General features: G+C 47.2%; 1 protein-coding gene across 5 annotated transcripts; it reads left to right on the forward strand.

Moving 5' to 3' along the window:
- Positions 1 to 1,305: 1,305 nt before the first annotated feature.
- Positions 1,306 to 22,928, forward strand: LOC125735910 (integrin beta-1-like). 5 transcript variants are annotated; one of them, XM_049006263.1, is made up of 18 exons: positions 1,306 to 1,667; positions 3,351 to 3,459; positions 10,284 to 10,344; positions 11,746 to 11,831; positions 13,049 to 13,271; positions 13,690 to 13,860; positions 14,221 to 14,459; positions 14,777 to 14,932; positions 15,033 to 15,128; positions 15,437 to 15,526; positions 15,744 to 15,884; positions 17,545 to 17,747; positions 18,108 to 18,346; positions 18,569 to 18,791; positions 19,479 to 19,711; positions 19,990 to 20,156; positions 21,131 to 21,208; positions 21,851 to 22,928. In XM_049006263.1, exons 3-17 carry the CDS (start codon positions 10,284 to 10,286, stop codon positions 21,206 to 21,208), a joined length of 2,406 nt encoding a protein of 801 aa, XP_048862220.1. In that variant the 5' UTR covers positions 1,306 to 1,667; positions 3,351 to 3,459; the 3' UTR covers positions 21,851 to 22,928. The 5 variants fall into 5 exon arrangements, with proteins under 5 accessions (XP_048862220.1, XP_048862221.1, XP_048862218.1 ...); XM_049006264.1 differs by lacking the exon at positions 3,351 to 3,459 and having other exon boundaries at positions 1,306 to 1,650; XM_049006261.1 differs by lacking the exon at positions 3,351 to 3,459 and having other exon boundaries at positions 1,307 to 1,667.
- The last annotated feature ends 142 nt before the right edge of the window (positions 22,929 to 23,070 follow it).

Consider the following 23,070-nt stretch of genomic DNA (forward strand, 5'->3'; position numbering starts at 1 on the left):
GCTTGCCATTAAGATCCGGCCGATCGCAAGTGACCCTCCAAACACAATCGGTCCATTGAACATTCAGCCAGACGTTCTCATAAGGCTGAAGTTCTGGAGGGTGTGTCATGGCACGAGAGAGGACCAGCTGTAAGAAAGTCTGAATTAGCTCTTTCTCAAGATCTACTGTCTCGAAAAAAGGATGCTGAGTAGTGACACACATCTTGCAGCCCCTTGACAGCAGCAGCATTGTTTATTTTTAAACTTAGGTAAATGCGGATATGTGCATTTTACATAACAAGACGCTTCTATCCAATGCAATGCACATTTCTGTAAAGCAAGGTCAGATTGTCCCTGAAGCAATTTGGAGGTTAAGGGTCTTGCTCAGGGGACCAGTGGTAAAATCATTCTCCCAGCCCTGGGATTCGAACCAGCAACATTCTGATCAAGGGCACAGCATTTTAACCCACTAACATCATGGAATCTGTTTAGTTTGTGTTTCTCTTTTATTTTTATAGACACATGTGGGCAGTGGTGGCTTAGGGAAGTGCACTTGTAATTGAAACATTGCAGGTTCGAATACCCCACCAGCAAGGTACCACTGAAGTACCCTGAGCAAGGTACTGCCCCCAAGCACTGCTCTGTGGGCACTGAATTAGCTGTCCACAATGTCCATAAGGTTTAGGGTTCGAATCCCACCCCATGTGTGTGGAGTTTCTGTGATCTTCCTGGTTTCTGTTTCCTCTGGATGCTTCAGTTTTTCCCTACAGTCCAATGACACATAGATAAGCGAACTGGTCTTGTTAAGCGTCCATAGGGTATCACTGTGTGTGTGCCCTCGGAAGGACTGGCATCCTTTCTGCCCTGTGCTTCCTGGGATATTCGGTAACGACGTAGCATTACTACTTGGAGGACAGGGACTGACAAAGAAATGACCAGGTGGATAAACGTTTTGAGATGACCTTCATGCATTGTGAACTAAAGCGCTATATTTCTAGTAGCCTATAAGCGCATCTGCGAATCTGTAAAAGGGAATTATTCCCATTGTATGTTAAAAATCTAACTACCAGAAAAGCCGCAGCGGGCAATCTTCTGTCAGCCGGAAGAGGTGGTCAGATGGTCAAAAACAAGAGTATTAACCCGCTACTTCGATTACATCCATTACCGGATTACTGCGGAAGCTTGAAATCGCCCAGCCTTGCGTTTGGTTGCCTTTTCCTAAGGACAGCATTACACAATCACGCACGGTACCGAAAAAAAACCCAGAGGGAGCTACGCGGCCAATGGCTCGGAAGCGAAGCTCGGCTTTGGGCCGGACACAGTGACGCGTTCCGGGGCGGGTACACCAAAAGCGGAGTGGCCAGCTCGCTTCTGGCTACAGGGCGCTCCGCTTAGGGCTTGTTGGGCTGACGGGACGTTTTTTTTGTGTATGGAAACAGCTGGAGAGGTCTTTCCGGACGCGTTTTTTATTCCATTGTTACTCGGTATATAATATTACTCCACTTTTTTGGATGCGGAGAAAATGGTTTAAAGGACTACTTGAAACTTTTTTTCTGTTTCTGACCTACTAATAAATAAATAATCTGAATTTGCTGACGGAAAGAGGAGTTTGGAAGAACGGTACTCGGGGTGTCGGAGCGCCGCGTATGAAGACGCTCGCCGTGGGAGTCGGTGGGACATTTCACAAGGTTATCCGCGGATCGTGCTAAAACGTTACGGTTCCGGCGTCTTTGTTATCCCCACAAACGCTGACGATCACCGTCTGATTTCATTGTGTGGTTTTAAAATGATGTATTTAGTTATTTTCTGAGTTCGGCTCTCCGGATCTGCTCGTTTTCCAGCTCGTAGCCGCAGGAGCAGGAATGCGGTCGGGATATTTCTGGGTGGGGATGGGCTTTGTGAGTGTGTAACAGTCCCCCCAGGGGGGGGTTGTTTTATTAAGTATTATTAGTTTGTTCCGTTGTGCTTGATCGTCATTAGATGTTGTGTTTAGCGCAGTGTGTTGAGGCTTTAGGTTGTGTAAAATATCGGCTTGACCGCCGATCCCACCCTGGATGCATCGGGCAGGCCTGGCTAGGGTAGGGTAGGATAGGGTGGGGGAAGGGGGCTGATTTATTCACATTTACAGTCTGTATAAATGCCTCTGGTTTCTGTGCGGATCAGCGATTGCTTTGCTGCTGGAGTTAAACTGTTACTTTGTCACTTAGTTGTTATATTTAACTTTACTTACCCCCCGGGTATCTTTCTCGCTTTTGTTTTTTGAGGTTGTTTGAGTTTTGTCTTTTTTTGTGCCGTGTGCCTCGGTCGGTAATAACGTTTAACTGGCTTTAAATAGAATGCTATAACCTCGTTTTGACACGTTACTTAATGAATTTTGAAGGGAGGGAGCTGTAACCATACCGATTCGTTTTCAAACCCAGTTTAGATCAGCCAATTGGAATACGATCTGTCGTGTTTAATGCCCAACGCGCCTTTTGCATTTATCCCATAACACGTGTATTCAGTGCACCCTTATTTCAATCCCGATCTGGCCTTTAACCCTTCAGGAGATCATGTAGCTCCTGTGCTTCAAACGCTACTGTAGAAAACTAACGCGACTGACCTGCTTTATAAGCATAACTGAAAGTTAGCCCATGTGCTACTAGTATAAATGGCTGAATTACCTTCTCCATTTGCAGTACCTGTGTTGGTGGGGCACAGTGCTTATCATATGAATAAAACACCACTAGAATTCGTTCAAGTAGATATTTTTGGGCAGCAGAGTTAGTTTGTTGGTTGGTGATAAGCTGGTAACTTGCAGTTGTTAAACGCCAAGATCTACTGCTTCTAGTGAGATTTTGCTATCAGGAAGGTCAGTTTTATTGGCTGTTTGTGACTGACAGATTATTCATGTGTCAGTGATTTTGTAAGTGTGGAACCTGAGACTTATGGACAGATTCGTCTGTGTGACTCTGAAAGTACTTGATCTTCTCCTACTTGGAATTTTTAATTCACATTTTTGGGAATCTGCTGCTTTTGCTGCTGCTTTCCCCAACTAATCACTTAAACTCTGACTTGTCCGGACACTTCCGACCAGCCCGTGAGTGATTAGCTGCCGTGTTACGGTCATGGATTTGTAACATAAACTAGCTTTTTCAGCTGCTTTCAGGCGCTCTGTGATTGTACCATTGAATAAGAACCGTAACGTGGCTCGGACCAATTAAGAAAAAAAAATCCTGATTTATAAACATCAAATCGTTGTGGGGTTTTTTTTGTGTCTAAATGTTACTTTCAATGTACATACTTTCAATGAGTCTCGTTTGTTAGGGAAGTCGCACCTCTAAGAGATTATCACTGCTTTTTTTTTTTTTTTTTTTTTTTTAAAAAAAAAGGCTGAGAACAGCTGTGGGATGACGTTCACATGAAGTGTGTGGTCAGAGCTGCAAGAGAAGAGGCTGTACGGGTGCCTGCTGGGTGCACTAGCTAATCAGGACACAAACCGTACGTCAGCTGTATTTAGCTCTCCGGCAGACATGTTCCTTTAGTTAATCTTTGCCTTGGCTGATTTAGAACACATGAAGTTGTACAATATGCCTTTATGACATCCTTGCCTGCATAATATCCTTTCTGGTCTCTATATTCTGACTCATACCCACCAGTGCGTTTATGTGCCTTTACTGGCTGTTGTCTCTCATGAGCTCCCACACACACAATTTCAGTCTTTTCACCATAGTAACCTGTCGTGTCTTGAAGTCGCATTCTGCTATGCACTGGAGTGGCCAATAGGCGGCGTAGTGGTTACTGATATGGTCTTGCAACTGAAAGGTTGGGCCAAAGAGTCCGCTAAGTGTAAATAAATCTTGTCTCATGGGATTTGTTGCCCCCTACTTAAGAGATTGCCTGTCCGCAATTGACGTTTGTGCCGTGCTCATTAAATTGCTAATCAGGTATGACATGTGATCAGCAAACGAAGGATGGACACTGTCCCTAGCGCCCAGACACTCGGGCCCTCCTCCCTGAAAGACTTTAATTAAGGAAATGGAAGTGCTGTTTTAAGAGAGGAGGGAAGGGAGGGGTGAGTCATAAATGAATAACTGTGACCTCAGGCTTTGGATAGCAGCTCTTTGCGGGGGGGGGGGGGTGCTTTACAGCTAGAGAGAGAGCATCCCGTTGCTGATTTTCCCCTGCAGAGGAAGCGACAGGCCCATTGCGACATGGCCACCAGGCCAAAGGGCTAGGGAAAGCATGCTTCCTGTTAGTGGCCATGCAGAAGTGGGGCCCCCCGCCCAAGACATGGTTAACACCAGCTAAACAGGAGTCACGAAAAGCTCAAAGCCTCACACTGCTTAGATGTGGCCTCTTGGAATAAGTTCTGTGACATCCAATGTTAAATCCAAATCGGATCTATCGTTTTTCTTACTGAGCCACATTAATTAAACTGGTCCGCTCATGTGGGATTTTATTTGTTTTTGCCCGTTGCCCCGTGACTTTCAGTGTGTTTGGGGTGGTCCATCATTTAAAAGTATGATGATAGTAAGTCAGAATGTCAGGCAAGCTGTAGGCTGGAGTGGTTTATCTATTATCCAATGACTGATGCAGTATTGGATTTTTCCTGAAGCAGAGTATGAATTCAGATGAGGCTCGTTAGTTCTGCGATTCTAAAATAGAGTGAGTCATTTTTCTTCCTTTCTCCAGCTATTTGGGCTGGTTTCCTCTTACACTTGTGGTCATCCAGCATGGAGAGCTTTCTGTACTTTAATCCTGCTCCATATTTGTTCAGAAATGTGGGCTGAGGAGAGAGCCAGTGCATGTCTGTGCTGATAAGCATTACCAGGCTCCTGCTGGTGAACGTTGGAGGAACCGCGTGTCTGGGGCTCTGACAGGCTGCTTCATTCTGTTTAAAACCTTTGAATGTTTTGGCCACGTCTTCTGACACATTCCCTGTTTTCACGATCAGAATGGTGTCCTTTCCTCTAGCACCACCCCCCCCCCCCCCCCCCCACGGACCACTGACATCTAAGATGGCAGTAGATGGACTGAAATGGTCAATGTTTTGGGCAGAGGCCAGTCAGCATGATCTTCAGGGGTCTGATCGACCCAGCTGCTTTTTATAGAGGCTGTCTGGATCTAGTTCTGGAGCTGCCAGCTTTATTTGGGCTTGGTCAGAACTGGGGTGATTTTATCTAATCATTAATTTTCCTCTTCTGCTGGTTGGATGAGAGATGCACTTGATGTACAGTATTGATGCATGAAATCGAGGTCTGTGCAATATGAGATGCTAGCTGCAAGGGTCCTGATCCTGCACGGCTGCATTTATTTATTTAGCTAGCATGTCCCTTTTCCTAAGATGAATTTCCCTGAAATGATTGTTATTAGAGGTTGCTGCGTCCTGTACAGTTTCTGCAGATCCCCGCATTGGCAAGTCATGGCGGTTGTTAAGTAAATGTTTGAAGGATGTTTTAAGGCCAGTTCGTACTTCTCCGTAGAAGCGCAACCTTCGCATATCCACTCTGCGTATGCGGGCACGGAAACATTCATAGTTCTCCAGTCAAGCCACATACTTTGCAAATGCGCACAACATGTCGTATTTTATATTTTATTAAAAATAAGAACCATATAAATGTATTATTCTGATATTCCCTGCACGCATTCCACAGCAGTGTACGTCTGCCTCTTTCTTTGCGTTTTACAAACACGGAGAGCCAACTGACAGGGTTGCCAACTTTGGTCTGCCGGTTGGCATAAGAATTTTAGTTTAAATCGAGTGTGCACACACAAGAAAGCGCATTTACACGTGTGTAGCAGGTTTATTACCTTGTGAACAGTCTGTTGGGTTTGCAATGTACTCGTCAAAAGCATCCGTGGCATTTAAAGTGGACGCCCCTGAATCGACCGTGCGCGGTGCGTCCTGAGTTGCGCTTGCGCTGCCGCACAGGCAGAAATTTGGAGGGCAGCAGGCATTGGTGCAGAGTGACGTCAAACGTGTCCCAGACGTTGGCGCGGACACGTCTGCTAGTGAGGGTGTGGGGTACAGCTGAACCTGTGCCATGGTTTGGGATGGTCTCTCTCTTAATCATTATAATATGTGGGGTTTTTTGAGTCAGACGGTGCATGTGGTGTTAGGGGGAAGATGGCTGAGGACTGGATGCACGTTCCCTCCCCCCTTTCACATGTCCAGTATATGTCTAGCTCTTTTCGGGGGAGGTGTGGCAAGGCAGTCGTCTCGGGTCACTGGTCGCAGACTGAACTGGCCGTCTCCTTCAGATGATGGCGAAGGCCTCAAAGCGCTGTTTGGTCTGCTCCTAGACTGGGTGTTTGCTTGAGTTATAGTGTGGGGGTGGATTATTTGGGTTTGCTACCTTCTTTAGGACGTTCCCCTCCCATTCTTTGTTTTGGATGCTTCCATTTTTGGTTGTGGGAGGCAGTGATGATAGCAGGGCTGCCCTGACTCGGACCTGCTTCCATGCTTTTTTTTTTCCTGCACTGTGAGCAGTTTTGTGTGCTAAAGCCTGAAAGCCACCTGGAAGCCTGACTTGGAGACTCGCTGAGAGGCTCTGGCTGACCCGATCCCAAACGGCGCCGGCTCAGCGCATGCCAAGGTTCAGACTTGGGACTCAGCCCGCATCTGGCCAGATTTTTCGATTTCCCCCCTGATTTTATGCGAAGCAGCCGTCTACCCTGAAAGGTAATTCTGGTTATCGCTGACATTCCAGTGCGAAATGTCAGACAACCTGGGATGCATCCCTGAGAGAACCACTGCGAGGTCAGGGCGGGGTCAGAAGATCACTGTCCTTTTTAGCATCAAAGGTGTGACTGTATTTTTATACTCAAGGTCTGTTTTGAATGTTCATGAGTGGGTTTGACACACCTACATGCCCTCGGTCAGGCCAAAGTAAACAAGGCATAGGTCATATGTAGAGACACCTTTAAAGTAGTTGGAATTCTTTTACTCGGGGGTTTTTTTTTTCCTGGGTTTGCGAGATAAGCATGTTAGTCTGTTTATGTAATTTATGAAGGCTGTGGTCTTGCCTATGTTCACTTTTAAATCACTCGGAATTCAGTGATGGGTTGAGCACCATAGAAATTTTTGCGCCCTGCAAAAACATACGCATAAAAGTATCGTTTTAAAAGCAGGATTTAAAGGGGATCTGCTTTGTTGCTCTGTCACTGTCTACTGCAGCACCTCAGGCAGAAGGATCAGCACTAAGTGTAAGTGTGGCTCAGGGCGTAATGCAGACAGCAAGGCGTTGGCCATGTGAGAGAGGCGGCTCTGGGCAATGGGAGGTTTCTGTGGTGGTACGGTTCAGCAGAGCTTCTAAGATGGGACTCTGATATGCTACAGCTGATGTCTTTAAAGTCTGCAAGCAGTACTGTGTGTGGCTGCCGTGGCAGGATGGAGAAGTTTCTGGCCGACGCTGAGATCACAGTGTCGCTAAGTAGAGGTTTATCGTTCAGTCGCACGCGGGAGGTGTAATCCTCGTTAGTGAGCAAATGGGGAAAAAGCAGGTTGAAGTGCATGCTGCCTTCAATCCCGACTTGCTGTGGGATGCGCTCGGGGTGATCTTGGGACGCTCGGAGCAAAATCAGATGTCTTCTCGCCGCTCTGACTGCTGGATAGTGTCGTCTCTGTTCGGCGCCAGCTTGTAGGTGTCACAGTAGGGCTACTCTCATTCTGAAAGCGCATTGTGTAGTGGTCGGGGGGGGGGGGGGGGGGGGGGGGTGGTAATGAACAGGAACTCTTATGTGGGTGGAGATTGCGATCTACCAGGAGTGTAGTTGGGGGAGGTGGCATTGAGCGTTCAGAGCTTTTGCTGGAGGAGTACCAGTTCTACAGTGAAAAACGGAAAAGACTCTTTCTCCTTTGTCTGGCGCTTGTGTGATCCGATGTAGCTTCCTCTTCCCCGGCATTTGACAGAAGGCTTCTGTCTTGGCCTATTGCCCTTCTTTTTTGTGAGGAACACCTGGATTTGGGTCCAATCCGGCGTTATCAGACTGCAAAGTCTGCATAAACAGATGAGCCGCGTCATGGTCAGGGCCTCTAAACCAGAGGCAGAAGCTACCCGCACTTCTCCCTAGAGCGGGAACAAGGCCCCAGGACCACATTCTTCACGACTGTCGGCGCAAGGCAGATTTAGAGATGCGGTCTGTCCCAGTTGTGCGTCTTGGAGGAAGTTGGCTGTCGGGGGAGCATGTAGGAAGGGGGAGGGTGGGGGCTGGAGTGGAGGATTTCAGGAGCTGGGATGGCAACAGCAGCTTGACCAAATATGGCCGTAGACAATCCCAGCTCCCAATCCGACACTTGGGCTGCAGTGCAGAGCACAGCTCGGTGAGGATTCAGTCGTTCAGGAATGTCTGGGTTGTTCAGACCTGATTTAGGCTTGTATCTTTGGCCCCCGCCCCCATGAGTCAAGTTCCGGACACTCGTTACAGGAAGGCTAACCAGTCAGCTTCTAGTCACAGCTTATTGAAGCGTTGGATGTCGTCTCTTTGCTATGTAAACAAACAGTGTTTCCTGCCACTTGAGTCGGTCCTTACCGGATCACTGGCTTGATAATATGGGCCAGGCTCTAGATTGTAACTGGACTATAATTGGAGATGAGCAAGGAATAGTTTAGCACAAACTGAAAGATCCATATGAAGAAGAGCAAAAGGGCAGTAGTGGGGGGGGTGGTAAGCCTCTGAATGTGAAGGTGCTTGATCATGGAGTAAAAGCTGATGTAGTTAAAGGATTCGTGTAGTTTGGCGTGGGGGTGAAGGTCGCCACGTTGAGCAAAATGCCAGTTTGTTTCTGAAAATGTTGTAGCCGTCTTGTTTATCGGAGAGACTGCAGATCATTCGTACAACAGTAACTGATACTCCTGATGGTCTCTGGCTTCTGACCACAAATCCTTAGTTCTCTGAACAGTCATAGGGTTAAGGCGTATGGCTTTCTGGGATTTGTTAGTTAAGCCCCATCCTTGCTACCAGTAGCTTCATTTATTCCCCAACAACTGTTTTTCTGAAGGCTCCTTTCTCTTGAAAAACAAGGAATGGCATGAACTGGTCCAGTTCTGGTGGAATGTTGGCATTCTTTACTGACGTAGCTGGTTGTTATTAACTAGTGAGATTCAGATATCAAAGGAGTCCTGTACCTCCGTCACATGACCTAGTGCTTATGTTAATAGTTTTGGCAAATGACGAGTTGACATTATAATCAATGAGATATTAATGTTACCCGTGTTTGTTTTTGGTCTCTGGCGTCTGCCTGTATGGAAACATGGAGCTCTTGTTTTCAGTAGCTTTTAGTTTCTGAAAATGTTTTTGAAAGCCAGTGTACCAATAAAGGGCCTGGTCACATTATTAAGGAGAATCCTGACTCAATGCTCCTCTGGTTTTTGTTTGCCCTTTGAGCACCATCAGTTGCAGATTTACGCAACATCACAGCCTTTTATCTTGAAGCATTTAGCCTCTCGGTAAATTGGTTACAAGTTCTAACGAGCATCCCAGTAAAGAAAATTCCAGTGGAGTTTAACAACTTTTGGCAGCATTTGGAACTGTTGTTCTTGTGGCTGCAGGCGTGGGCTTGAGCTGAGCTGCGTTTGCTTTTCAGTGTGAATATGCTTAGAGTGCCACATTATGCTACATGTAAGAGATTGAGGATGACTCGTCATTTTGAAAGACCCCTTTTTTTTAAAAAGAAAAACAAACTCGAATGCTACGCTAATGCCGTTACCAGTGACCTCTGTCGGCCAGCCTATCACGCTGCGAGTCTAAGAGGATGCGATCTAATCGGCGCCTTCCTCCTGATTTATCGGCTGTAGTCATGACTGAGACTCCCCTTTCTCTCGTGCACAAAGAGTTCATGCTGATGTCTGTTTGCCCCCAGTCATCTTTTGCTAATTGCTCCATGTTTTCTGAACTGTTTTTCTTCTCCTGCTGTCCGTTGAATATTTCCACCAAGCCCATTGGGCTGCCAGGTCCCCCGCTGCTCCCCCCGGCGTTTATTGGTCCTTTGGGCGAGCGCTAGGCACGTTCTAACCACAGTTAAGTGGAGCAACTGCTCCCTGCTGGGGCTGCTTCCTGTGTTGCCCCTGGAGACTGGTCCTATTTAGAGATGCGCTACCTGTGGCTGGATGGAAATGTGGCTGGAGTGGCGTCTCCTTTGTTGAGTGAAACCTTCCCAACTTAGCATCAGGATATACTCTTTTAAATGCGTCTTTGTGATTTTGGTCCATGATTTGAAGATGCCTTGAACCTCCCACCTCACATTGGCTTATTTTGATTTTATTTTCTCTCTCTCTCTCTCTCCCCCCCCCCCCCCCCCCCCCCCACCTTGTGTTCTGTAGATGGACCCAAAGATACTGTGTGTGCTGTTAGCAGTAGCTTGTTTCTGCAATGCCCAGCAAGGTAAGCTTGTGTGTCTCTCTCTTTGGCCACGTTCACACCGGGTATTAACACGCCTCTCAGCATGCGTCTCCACCGACCGCTTTTAATCGGATCTCACTTTCCAGCAAATTATTCAACTTAGCACGTCTGTATGCAGAATATGCCGAACATTTAAAGAAACAGAGAGCTGTTTTCTCATTCTAGTGTAAACAAACCGCCTGAAATAATTATATCTATAAAAAAAAATTTATGAATAAATATTTTAATATATAAACGGGTGTTACACTGGTGTTATGTTTCTATCAATACATCCATTATCTAGGATATGGAGCCCACATTTTTACCTACGTGCTTTAATTTTGTGTTCATGTAATTTTTACCGCCATGCTTCACCAATATTAGTAAAGCGCGGAGCAGCTTTGGCATAAACAAGGAAGCTTCGTCAAAGTGTACATTAAATATTTGATCTGTGCAAATTCCGAAACATCTTTATTGAATCCCTTCTTACACAATTTATTGTTCCCAAATTTGCGCACTATGATAACGTTTCCGTGCGAATGGGTCAGGACGGATAGATATTAAACAAATTCCCCAGCAGATTCAAACTTATTTCTTGATGTTGTAGGGAAAAAGATGCGTCGTTCACAACAGTTTAGTAGATGATGGTCTGTTCTGCACCGACACAGGCTCTGACCTGAATCATGTCAGATACCGTCCGCACATTTAATGCGTACATAGGTATGTACACCCACACCAGGATATCGGTTGAGAAGGCGGCCCTTCAGAGCGACCCGTGACACGCCCGTGTTCACACTGCCGTGTGAATGTGACCATGTCCGTCCCAAACCACCTCCCAATGTGGTTTGAGCGAGCGGATCTCGATGTGTTTTCAGTACGTTTTGGGTAGGTCCACACCTGTATTTAGCGCTGTCCACTTGTGATCGAATCACCCAAGACGCATGTTAATACTGCCAGGTATGACCAAGGTCGGCCTCTCTCATTCGGTCTCTCTCTCGCTCTCTCTTTCTCCTGTCCTCCCTCTGCTCAGTCGCTGAAATGCAGCACATGCTATTTGTGGTGAGGGCCGTGAATATCCCACTCTCTGCTGTCAGAGGGTTTGCCCGCACCATCTGATTCATCTCGTCGTCTCCCCCTGTGGGTGAGGCGCATGCACACAACTTTTATTGGGGTGATGTCACTGTTCAGGAGACCCCTCCCTCTCCAGCCTCATCCAGGATGACACAAAATGGAGGGAGTGGAATGTTCCATTCTAGGCATCCCTCACCAAGAATGTATTTTCCATTTATAGCTGGCAGCTGGTCACCAAGACAAGTGAGATGTCTACACTGTGGTTTTCTGGGTGCATGAGAAGCTCTATTGAATTGTGCTGCTTCGTTCCTCCCATTTTCCTGCTTTGCACAGATGGAAACGAATGCATCAAGGCCAACGCAAAATCCTGCGGGGAGTGCATCCAGGTCGGGGAGAAGTGCGGCTGGTGTACAGATCCCGTAAGTACTTTTCTAAGGTATTTTCATGCTCCTGAGTTCCCTTCACCATTGGCAAGTTGTGCCGGAAGGACAGGATGCTTCCCATGCCTCCGTTCCAGCAACAGCCGGTGGCCTTTCAAACAAGGGAAGTTGGCTAGTCCCCCCCCCATCCAAGAAATGTATATGCATTTATATTTTTCTTTACTTGCATTTATTTACAATAGGATATTTATAAATGAAAATCGAAAAAAATTAAAAAGTAGTGGAAAATCCACATGGGACTGAATTTGAAACATTACGATGTTGTAGTATCATTTCAAAACGCTGTCAGTCAAAAAGAGGTGCAGCCACTTTGACAGTTCCTCCAATCATCATGCAGCAGCCCAGAGTCCTGGCCCGCCCACTGCCCCATTTACTCCCAGAGATGCTGAGCTTCCCTGGAAATTACGCTTTGACGCATTTGCCCAATAAATGTCTAACTTTGCTGCACTGGAAACAGAAGTGCTATTGACATCCAGTGAAGCTACACTTCAAAAGGTTTTATTAGATCATGCTACCATGGGAATATAATGTATGACAAATAAAAAATCACGGTGACAACCCGCGAGAAATTATTGTTGATTCTAAGCGAACTAGCAGTGAAACTGAACACGTTCCAGCAAGCTCTTTGTAATAGAAACGTGTAAATACAACAGAACATATTTTACAAAAATTTTCATGAAATTCTAGTGGAGGCGAAGCTTCCCTTGTGGCCTTAAAGCAGTCGCTAGTCTGGTGGTGCATGTGGTTGTAATGAGGTTTTTTTGAGAGGGGTGGGAGGAAGCATCTACCAAATGTGCTAGAGTCTTTGTGTTCTCTGTCCTCACTTCTGTGGGACCCCAGCAACATGCTGTCTAGCTCAAGCCATGAACGTTTTGGAATATTGACATCCTGTAAAGTTGGAGTTTAAGACAGAAGACTGATGAGCTTCTAGTCAAATGAGTCAGTTGCTTACCAGATCTCACCTGAGACATATTCCAGCATCAGAACCAGCAGGCACTTGGGGACCTGGGCCCAGTCTAGTTGCAGGAGGGGCTGGGGTGTACCCCTTTATTCTGGTAAATCGAGTGAAAGTTAGTGGAGTGAAAGAGCAGTGAAAGTTAGTGGAGATCGAACCCCAGAGCGAGGATTACTGCATTGGCTGAAGGTGTCCTTGATAAACAGCATTTCATATTGCCCCCCTGTATCCCCATTTGCAGGACTTCCTGAAGCAGGGTGAGCCCACCTCGACCCGCTGTGACGAGCTGGAGTCCCTGAAAAAGAAGGGCTGCAAGGCGACCCTGATCGAGAACCCCAGGGGCAGCCAGACAGTTGATAAGAACGTTCCGGTCACTGACCGCAGCAAAGGCAGCATTGAGAAGCTCAAGCCTGAAGATATCACGCAGATCCAGCCACAGAAGCTCACCCTGAACCTTCGATCTGGTGAGGCTTTCCGCCCTGACTTACTTTACGGGAAACGGTAGGCTAAGGGCTTTAAGATGAAGGTAAGATGTGGTAGCTGTGGCGGTGTTTACCAACACTCCCACTACATACTTCCATGGGTCCCCTGTTGATCACAAGTAGTCACCACATTTGGAGGCAGAGGGCTCCAGAGAAGTAACTTTTTGATTATGGCCTCAGAATTGACAAATCCATTATTGTCTGTTGGTGTTGGAGGAGTTTTCGGTATGTGTGGGTCACTTCCTATTGCTTTCTTGAATTCTGGGACGCTTATTGTGGGTAAATGGTTGCTAACTGGCAGGGCTGACCCTATCTTGGTTTCTGATCTTGTCATGTGAAGTTGGAATTTTTGCGAATGATTTGCCAGGTCGCCCAGTGATTGTAATGTTGTCTTGTGCAGGTGAACCCCAGTCTTTTAACTTGAAGTTCAAGAGGGCCGAAGACTATCCCATTGACCTCTACTACCTTATGGACCTTTCCTTCTCAATGAAGGATGATTTGGAGAATGTTAAAAACCTGGGAACAAGCCTAATGATAGAGATGTCCAAGATCACTACAGATTTCAGAATTGGTAGGAGCAGTCAGACTCTGTTTTTATCTCCTTGCACGTTGCACAAACACCTGTCCTCCACCAAGGGCAGCAAGTTCATTTATCTTTCGACCTTAAGGTTAATAGTTTATGCTTCTTTCCAGCCAACTTGCAAAGGCAATGTTTTCCCCAACCATTTAACATCTTTTGTTGCTATTCACAATGTTTCTGGACTGTTAGGTTGGATCTTAACCGCTGCGTCACTTGCTCGACCATTCTTACATGTTGTTTACCTTCAAGCGTTCCTGTCCTCTGTTAGCCTTGGGTTGGTTTGCTCTCTGCACTTCAAAGGCTGACTTATGTTGTTGACCATCCCATGGTTGACCTGTTGCCGCATTGCAGGCTTTGGCTCCTTTGTGGAAAAGACTGTGATGCCATACATCAGCACCACACCAGCCAAGATGCTGAACCCATGCACCGGCGACCAGAACTGCACCAGCCCCTTCAGCTACAAGAACGTGCTGAAGCTCACCAATGATGGGAAACAGTTCAACACCTTGGTGGGCCAGCAGCAGATCTCTGGGAACCTGGATTCCCCTGAGGGCGGCTTCGACGCCATCATGCAGGTGGCAGTCTGTGGGGTAGGTGTGGAGTCATCTGCCCTTTTCACTTGCAGTCCTCCCTGTTTTGATGGTGCTTTACCTCGGCATGCGGTTGTGATCTTCTCAGCCCCAAAGACACCTGTACCAGAGATTGGGTGATCTTCACTGGCTGAGAGCTGGGAGGGACTAGAAATGTGGCCTGTTTATGGTCCCCAAGGGCTGGGTTGAGGGTTGAGAAATACTGCTCTATAAGAAAGTCTATGGATTGATGCATTGAGCACTGGCATTAGTTTTATATGTGTTAAGCTTCAGCCAAGCAGTAACTATATGATGAATTCCCCCCCCCGAACTCCCAGGACCAGATCGGCTGGAGGAATGTGACCCGCCTGCTGGTGTTCTCCACGGATGCCGGGTTCCACTTTGCAGGGGACGGGAAGCTGGGCGGGATCGTGCTGCCCAATGACGGGAGGTGTCACTTGGAGAACAATATGTACACCATGAGCCATTACTATGTACGTCTTCTGCATCCTAGGGAGGGGGGGGTTGATGATAAAATAACGTCACTGCATAAGCAAGCTGCATAGTCCTGTCTGTGCCCCCCTCCGCCCCCAGGATTACCCCTCAATCGCCCATCTGGTCCAGAAGTTGAGTGACAACAACATCCAGACCATCTTTGCCGTGACGGAGGAGTTCCAGCCCGTGTACAAGGTGACCGTGGTGTCCGTGTTTCTTCACATCTGTGTGAAGATCTGAATCTTCAGTGAACCTGTAGTGCCTGGGGCTCTTCACCCTGTTGATTCCCGTTCGTCCCAGCTGGGGGTGTGTTCAAGCTATCTACAGCTATTACCTCTCGTTCATAACAGCTGCTGTGGGGCTGAAGACAGACTCTAAAACTAGACACATACACCCCCCCCCCCCCCCCCCCTCTTTAGCTGCTGCGCTAAAACCCACATTTAGCCTTCGTAGCACCCTTGCACACTCTCCTAACCATAATATCTCCCCCCCCGCACCCACAGGAGCTGAAGAACCTGATCCCCAAGTCTGCCGTGGGGACGCTGTCCGCCAACTCAAGCAACGTCATCAATCTGATCATCGACGCATACAATGTGAGCTTGGGTGTCCATGTCATGAGAAATGTCACCCCGGGGGGCACTCTGACTCTTTGTAAGGTTCTCTATACGCCCCCACCCCTTTCCCCACCCATCCACCCCTGCTGTTTATAGTGCCACTAAATCATCTTATGAGCATTAGTGCAGTAAATCAGTAATTTGGGGACCTATCCCGCCTTTCTCCTCATACTGAACATGTTCTGTTGGTTCACAGTCTCTGTCATCAGAGGTTATCCTGGAGAACAACAAGCTTCCTGATGGCGTGACCATCACTTACAAGTCCCACTGTAAGAACGGCGTGATCGGGGAGGGTGAGAACGGCCGCAAGTGCTCCAACATCTCCATCGGCGACGAGGTGAGCCCACGCCGCACCCACACCCCCGACCAGGGGCTGACTAATGCACAGGCTGTGGACCTTTGTACTCGTGCAATATTTGTACGACGCGACCATAGGTCACATGGTAGCTAAGAGGTTGCCGACATTGTAAAGTCACATGATCAATGCCATTTTTACCTGCGAAAGCTACCAATACTGCAGAGCTATGCAAGTTTTTTTTGCATATTATACACACAAGATATTATCGTAAGCAAACAATAATTTAATTTTTGTTATAGTTTTCTTGTGTGCATAAAATAACATGAGCGCACAGGAAATTAACCAAACAGAGCAGTGGTCAGCCTCGCACCTGACAATCTACTTTTATTATTATTAATCTTGTGCACTGAACCACAATGATATCCTTAAAGCAAAATGTACTTGATATGTCTTATTTAGTTTGTTATTAGCCCATTTATTTATTCCAGTGCACATTGTATGTAAAGTGTAATTGGTAATTAATTATATGTGGAAATACATAATCTGAAAATCCAAGGGGTGTGCATTGTCCCCCACAGCGAACTGCTCAAAGCGATCTTTGCTACACGTCTGTGTCGTGTTTTAGAGTTATAACAGTTATTACACTCTTAGAACTATGAATGGGCACTCAGGGCACCTGACTAACCGAATGTAAAGTTCCCATGACAGCAGTCAAAAATGAATTAAAATTCACTTAAGAACTCTGGAAATGCATGACGTGTGCAAGAGTTGCCATTAATTGTAAATGCTTAACGAACATCTCATTACAGCAGAAATGGACTATTTTCATGGCTATTAATAATATAAAACTTTATTGCGGTGTAAAAAGAATTTCTTTGACATTCTAATGCTGTGTTCCATTTAAATTCATAAATCATAAATTCCGAGATCTTCGTCGGAAATTTCAACTGGAACGCTCCCTCAAGTCGGAATTGCAACTCATGAATTTGGAGGAATCGACACCACCCTGAGCTCAGGATCCAAAATGGCTGCTAACCCTAACCCTTTATCAACAGTAGTTGTCACTGTAGTTTTATGTCGTATAGTAGCACTTGCGTCTTATTTGTGGCTCATTAAATCGGTCATACACACAGTACTGTCCAACCACTGTCTGTGGATGTGTTGCTATGGTGTTTTTTATGTGCAAAATACCGCATATTATATTGTTATCCACTAATATTGCTAACAATTAACTGGGCTGGAACTGGGACAGATTCAATAAGCAGGATTTAAGGTAGTCTGGGCTAATTGTAAGTGAATGAAAATTAAATCAGAGTTAGACGTGTAAGCAAAAAATCTTGCTCTGTAGCCCAGCGTCCTACCCAGCCTTGGGAAAGATGGAACAGTTAGTTAAATCAGCAACCCCTGACTGTCCATCCAGATGTCAGTCAACGGCCCTAGATAAGTTAATATGCCCCTAGCCTCCCCCGCACACATCCCCCTTATCCGCCCCTTGCTTGTTCTCAGAGTTGAGGTTTTCACACCTACTAGGTCCCTTGAGTCCCTCAGGCGGATGTGTTTCATTTCAGCAAAACAGTTTCCTGAATGCACACTCAGCGCTCGGTCCGCTGCACCTGCCGTGCTCCCAAATGCAGTTGCATTCTGCTTCATGCAGATCAGGCAGGGCACTGAAATGACGGTGTGGTTTGCCCTCCCCTAGGTGTCCTTCAACATCAGCATCACGGCACACAAATGTCCCAAGCAAGGCAAGTCGGAAACCATCAAGATCAAGCCGCTGGGCTTCACCGAGGAAGTGGAGATTGCCCTCAGGTTTATCTGCGAGTGCGAATGCCACAAAGCCGGAGTGCCCAAGAGTCCCCTGTGCCACAACGGCAACGGGACCTTCGAGTGCGGGGCCTGCAGGTACAGCGCCTCAGGAAGTCACCACACTGGCTTCCTCAAGCTCCACTAGGATATTGGTTTAGCATCTGATACAACACCCTAGGTCTGGTGACCACATGGGGGTCCAATAGTACACCTTGGTGACGTGTGTCCTGATGTAGTCATGGGTCTAAGCAGACCTATTCCAGCCCAAGGCGTATGTGAACTAAGCGACCACCAGGACCCCCCACTCCCCCATCTGATCAAACTGTCAGAATGGGCAAGAAGATGACAAATGACAGCTAGGTTCATCAGATTTTGCTTAGGGTCCTGAAAAAGATTGGTCCTACCCTTTTCTCAAGTGTTTCAATATCGCCGTCCTGCACCCATCCCACCCCCCAGATGTAACGAGGGCCGCATCGGCCGGCAATGTGAGTGCAGCACAGAGGAGGTGAACAGCGACGACCTCGATGCCAACTGTCGCCGTGACAATGGCACAGACATCTGCAGCAACAACGGTGACTGCATCTGCGGCACCTGCGAGTGCAAGAAGCGGGAGAACCCCGAGGAGCGCTACACCGGGAAGTTCTGCGAGTGCGACAACTTCAACTGCGACCGCTCCAACAACAAGCTGTGCGGAGGTGGGCCCCGGGGCCCGTCGGGGAGCGCTCTGCACTCTACCTGGTCACTCTTCCTCCTTTTGGGGTGTTTGTGAATTCTGGGCCCCCTGACAAAATGTTACTTTGAGCCGCCTCGATTGATTTTTGCCTACTGGCAGGTTCCTCTCTCTCGAAAGGTAGACTCTGAGCCTCCTCCAGTCCAGGGTCTGGGAAACCAATCTCTCTACCTCTCCCACCCTCCAGGAAATGGCCGCTGCGAATGTAGGGTGTGCATCTGTGACGCCAACTACACAGGCAGTGCCTGCGACTGCTCGCTGGATAACGCAACCTGCCTGGCCTCCAACAAGCAGGTCTGCAACGGTCGCGGCAACTGCGAGTGCGGCACCTGCAAGTGTACCGACCCCAAGTTCCAGGGTCCCACCTGTGAGATTTGCCCCACCTGCCCCGGCGTTTGCACCGAGCACAAGTAGGTCTGCACCTCCAAATGGTGACTCTGTCCTGCTGTCGGCCATTTTGGCCATGGTCAGAGTTTGCCTTCTGTCAGAATAGGTTAAATGTTTGTGTTTACTTTACTTTTTTTTTGTAATCTGTGGCGAAATGTCATTCTGAGCAACGATGTGTTTACTGTTTGTGTTTGGCCAAAACTACTGGCAACAAAAAGAGCTGTAACTTGATAGTAAAACCACTTCCTGTTCTGGGCGCCTTTGCAGATAGCATTCCTGCATTCTGCTGGGTCTTGGCAGCTTTCTGGAGCTTTCTGTAGGAAAATGCAGTTGTGTGTTGGGTATGGGTTTGTGTCTCTTTTTTTTTTTTTTGGGGGGGGGGGGAGGGAGGGGTCTTCCAAATTCTGTTCAACTGGCAAAAAGGTTTGAGTCTTGGAGTTGCTTGTGTTGTCTTTGAGTTGAGTGATTGTACACGGCACTTCCGCTGATCCGACCTCCTCCTCGAACTTTTCAGGAGTGTTTCGGTAATTTCCTCGGTAAATTCCCTCAGCCGTGCACCCAGCCTTTCTCGGTGCGGATCCCAATACCTTCTGGTTTTCCCAGTATTGCTGAGCTGCCTCTGCCCCCAGTGAATGAGGAAACCTTGTTTGGTCAGCCAAGGCAGCTCTTGGTAGCTTAAACTCGCTGACCCCCCCCCCCCCCCCCCCCAGGGACTGCGTGCAGTGCCGGGCCTTCGGAACGGGCGAGAAGAAGAGCACCTGCGAGAGGGACTGCAGCTACTTCACACTGGAGAAGGTGAAGGACCGTGAGAAGCTGCCCCAGCCCGTGCAGGCGTTCCCCCTCATGCACTGCAAGGAGCGCGACGCGGACGACTGTTGGTTCTACTACACCTACTCCGTCAGCAACACCTCCGAAAAGATAGTGCACGTGGTGGAGGAACGAGGTGGGTGCAGATCTGTCTTTCTTTAGGGGGGAGATGTGTAACCCTGCAGACTAGGGGTCTGTGCTGGCAGCTGGGAGGGAACTGACATGTGGACTGCTGGGGGTCTGTGAGGAATGAGTCAGTAAACACTGGCCTAGACGTAATGTAAATCGTTAAATGTAATTACACAGGACAGCTTTAATAATTAAACAGTAAAGCATATGTATTATATGACACTGAATAGTGTGGGTCACATATCATCCTAAATTGTAAATCCCCCCCCCCCCCCCCCCCCCCAGAGTGCCCCACCGGTCCGGAGATTGTGCCCATCGTAGCTGGGGTGGTCGCCGGGATCGTGCTTATTGGCCTGGCCCTGCTGCTCATCTGGAAGCTTCTCATGATCATTCACGACCGGCGTGAGTTTGCCAAGTTCGAGAAGGAGAAGATGAACGCAAGATGGGACACGGTGAGGAGCCCCCCCCCCCCCGGCATCCCTGAAATGCCCGTTTGACCCTCGTCCCTCGCAGTTCATTAGTCTGGTCCATCGATGCCCTTATGTCGTCGTACTGCTAGTGCCCCCTAGTGTGTCCCGCCAACAATATGGTTATGTACGAAGGAATAATCGGGCCCTTTTACCCACATGCAAATGAATCTGTACAAATACAAATTATTTTAAAAGAATTTCAAATCAATGGAGTAATAGGTGTAGCTATATGTGAGTTGAGGAATGTAATTGGTTTGTGTTGCTAAAATATGCTAAGCTAAGCAATGCTATGCTAAGATAATCTGTTTCTGGTAGCAGCACAGCAGTGTCAGCAGGCTCTCCTGATGAGTTTAGCAGGCCTGTCTGCAGTCTGCTCAGCCCACTTCTCTGTGCTTGGAGCCATGGATGCTGCCTCGAGTGTTTTAAGTACAAGCCTGGCTTTCCAGTGGCCGCTTGGCCAACTTTGCAGTGATCTTTTTGTCCATCCTCTGATGGGAGTGGCGTCTGCCTCTCTTGGCGAAGTGCTGCTGCCCCCTAGTGTTCCTTCAAGGCACATCTGTTTGAAGGACGCCAGTCTATCCCAGTTGCTTGTAGCTCCATCTAGTGGTAGGTATGAGGTGCTGTAGCCCAGGCTGCATGGGCTTTTAATTAGAGGGAGCCACACTGTGGAGTCATGGCTCTGGCCAGCTGGGCCTCGCATGTAGATTAAGCGTTTTCAGTACCCGGGTCTCAGCTGCATGAACAGTGACTGCCCTGGCAGGGGCAAAACTACTTAAATGTCTGTAATCTGTTACATGCGTCATTGAACTGTCCACTGCGCTCCAGGAAATGACTCGTCCTGTTCTGAGCCCTCCCTTCATGACTGCTCGTCCTCTCTCTACTTCTGTCTGTCCCTCTCTCTCACCCTCCTCTTTTCTACTGCCATCCTTACCTTCTTCCCTGTTCTCTACCCATAGCAAGACAATCCCATATACAGAAGCCCCATTAATAAGTTCCAGAATCCCAGCTATGGACGTAAAGCTGCAGTACTATAAGTTTGTATCTCCTCTCCTTTCTTTCTGTGCTTTCCTGCATGATTCCTGTGTCCCTGACCCTTTATCCATCATACTCTCATCTACACCTTTGTAATATTTCTAATGACCAATGAGATTATAAGAATGAGCCTTTGGTTAGCCTGCAGTTGGCTGATGTTAGTGTTTGTGTGTCTAAACTCTGATGAATGGTAAGTACTCGAAGTAAAGGGAGAATTACAATCCCAATGATAAATGCAGTCTGCACCCTGTTGCCGTGGAGACTCATCTGCGTGCTTATTGGTTATTCTGCATGTGCTATGTGGGCTTTGAACCCATCGTTTGCTGTTGAAGTCCCACTAAACATTACTAAACAGGTTAGGAGGGTCACAAAAGTTGGCCTTAAATGCATGAGAATTTCTGGTTTCACCAAAGTTTTGAATTTAAAGTTTTTTTCTGTTCAGGGTGTGTGACAGTTTCCAGAGGTCTGCTTAGCACTCGGGGTTTGCAGGTGGTTAAGTAGTACGAGGGGTTTTGATGGTGGAATCCCAGCATCAGCGTGGATCTGCGCGATCCTGTAATCAGTCAGGGGTCCCAGTGTCTGCTAGTGTGTGAGGCTGTCCCAAAACGTGCCTGTGTTTTCTGACTCTCATCTCTGCTTTATAGGGAGAAAACCCCATCTACAAGAGTGCAGTGACGACCGTGGTCAATCCGAAATACGAGGGCAAATGATGGTGCCTCTTTCTAACACTGTATCACTGTATGCAAAATTGTTTGGGCTGAGGGGGGGGTGGGCTGGGCTGGGAATCACCTCTCTGGGGTTTGTAGTCACAGTATTATAGCTTTAAGTTAGGCCACTATTTTAGTATATTTCTCTAACTTTTTTTTTTTTCCTGAGCATTGTTAAACTGTACATACATGTATAAACTTGGTTTTTATTTTGTGTTTTTTTTTTCCTTTAAGTTGTAATTGAGTTTTAATTGCAGGCCTTTCAATGCTTCAATGGTGCCTTTTATTTGAGATCTCAGACTTCCTCAGTTATGGACCTTTAGCCATGGTGACAGCGAAGGCCTGAGACGCCTGAAGGAATCAGCCGCCTGATTATGTGATTGTGATCATGAAGGTTGCGTTGGAGTGGGTTCATGTTTGGTTTCGAATAACACAACTGCAAAGTGAAAGAGCCTTTTCGTTTTATGGTTTTTAAAAAAAAATGTGTAAATGTGGTGCCTGTTTCTTCGAGAATGTGTAAGGAAAAGGATTAAGAGTTTTGAGTTCTGCAGGTTTTGATTTTGGAAGCTGTCAATGTATAAAAATCTCAGGTTTGTTTGGGGTCTCTGTTTAAGCGATGCCAAAAATAACAGCCTTATTTGCAAGAGTAAAGCCTTATACAGTTTTAGCCTTTTATGTTATTTTACATCAATATACTTGCAGAGGTTGTCAGTCCTCTTTTCTGTGCGCGTGTGTGTATGCGTGTGTGTATGCGTGTGTGGTTTTGTCCCCCCCACCAGCCTGGTGCTTTTACAGATTTGGATTCTGGTGTGAGTAATCTCCAGATGTGCCACAGAGTGTCCCTAAGACCATCAGTGTTAAGGGGAATGGGGAGGAGCCTCCATCTGATGCAGTGTCTCCATAACATACCAGCCCATGTCTCGCTTTTTAAAGTGCCTTTTCATTTCTGCTTCATGTTCACTTTCGCGATTGTTTTCTGAGTTTATTTATTAAATAAAGTACCAAAATCCCCACACTTCTGTGCATTTTTGACTCTTGTTTGGTGGCAACTTGAAATGATTAAAGAGACAAAACATCTTAACGCATTTTAAAACGCATGTTAGTCTTGGCCCGTGGTAGGATTTACTGTTTTCAGTGTCCGTGTTGAGCTGGGTTTC

Source organism: Brienomyrus brachyistius, chromosome 1 (genome assembly GCF_023856365.1).
Source record: "Brienomyrus brachyistius isolate T26 chromosome 1, BBRACH_0.4, whole genome shotgun sequence".
NCBI classification, from domain to species: Eukaryota; Metazoa; Chordata; class Actinopteri; order Osteoglossiformes; family Mormyridae; genus Brienomyrus; species Brienomyrus brachyistius.

Coding starts and splice junctions, on each gene's coding strand:
- LOC125735910 (XM_049006261.1), top strand. CDS start 1,626: ATGAAGACGCTCGCCGTGGGAGTCGGTGGGACATTTCACAAG. Junction 1,668..10,283: donor TCGGTGGGACATTTCACAAG/GTTATCCGCGGA, acceptor TGTGTTCTGTAG/ATGGACCCAAAGATACTGTG. Junction 15,885..17,544: donor ACATCTCCATCGGCGACGAG/GTGAGCCCACGC, acceptor GCCCTCCCCTAG/GTGTCCTTCAACATCAGCAT.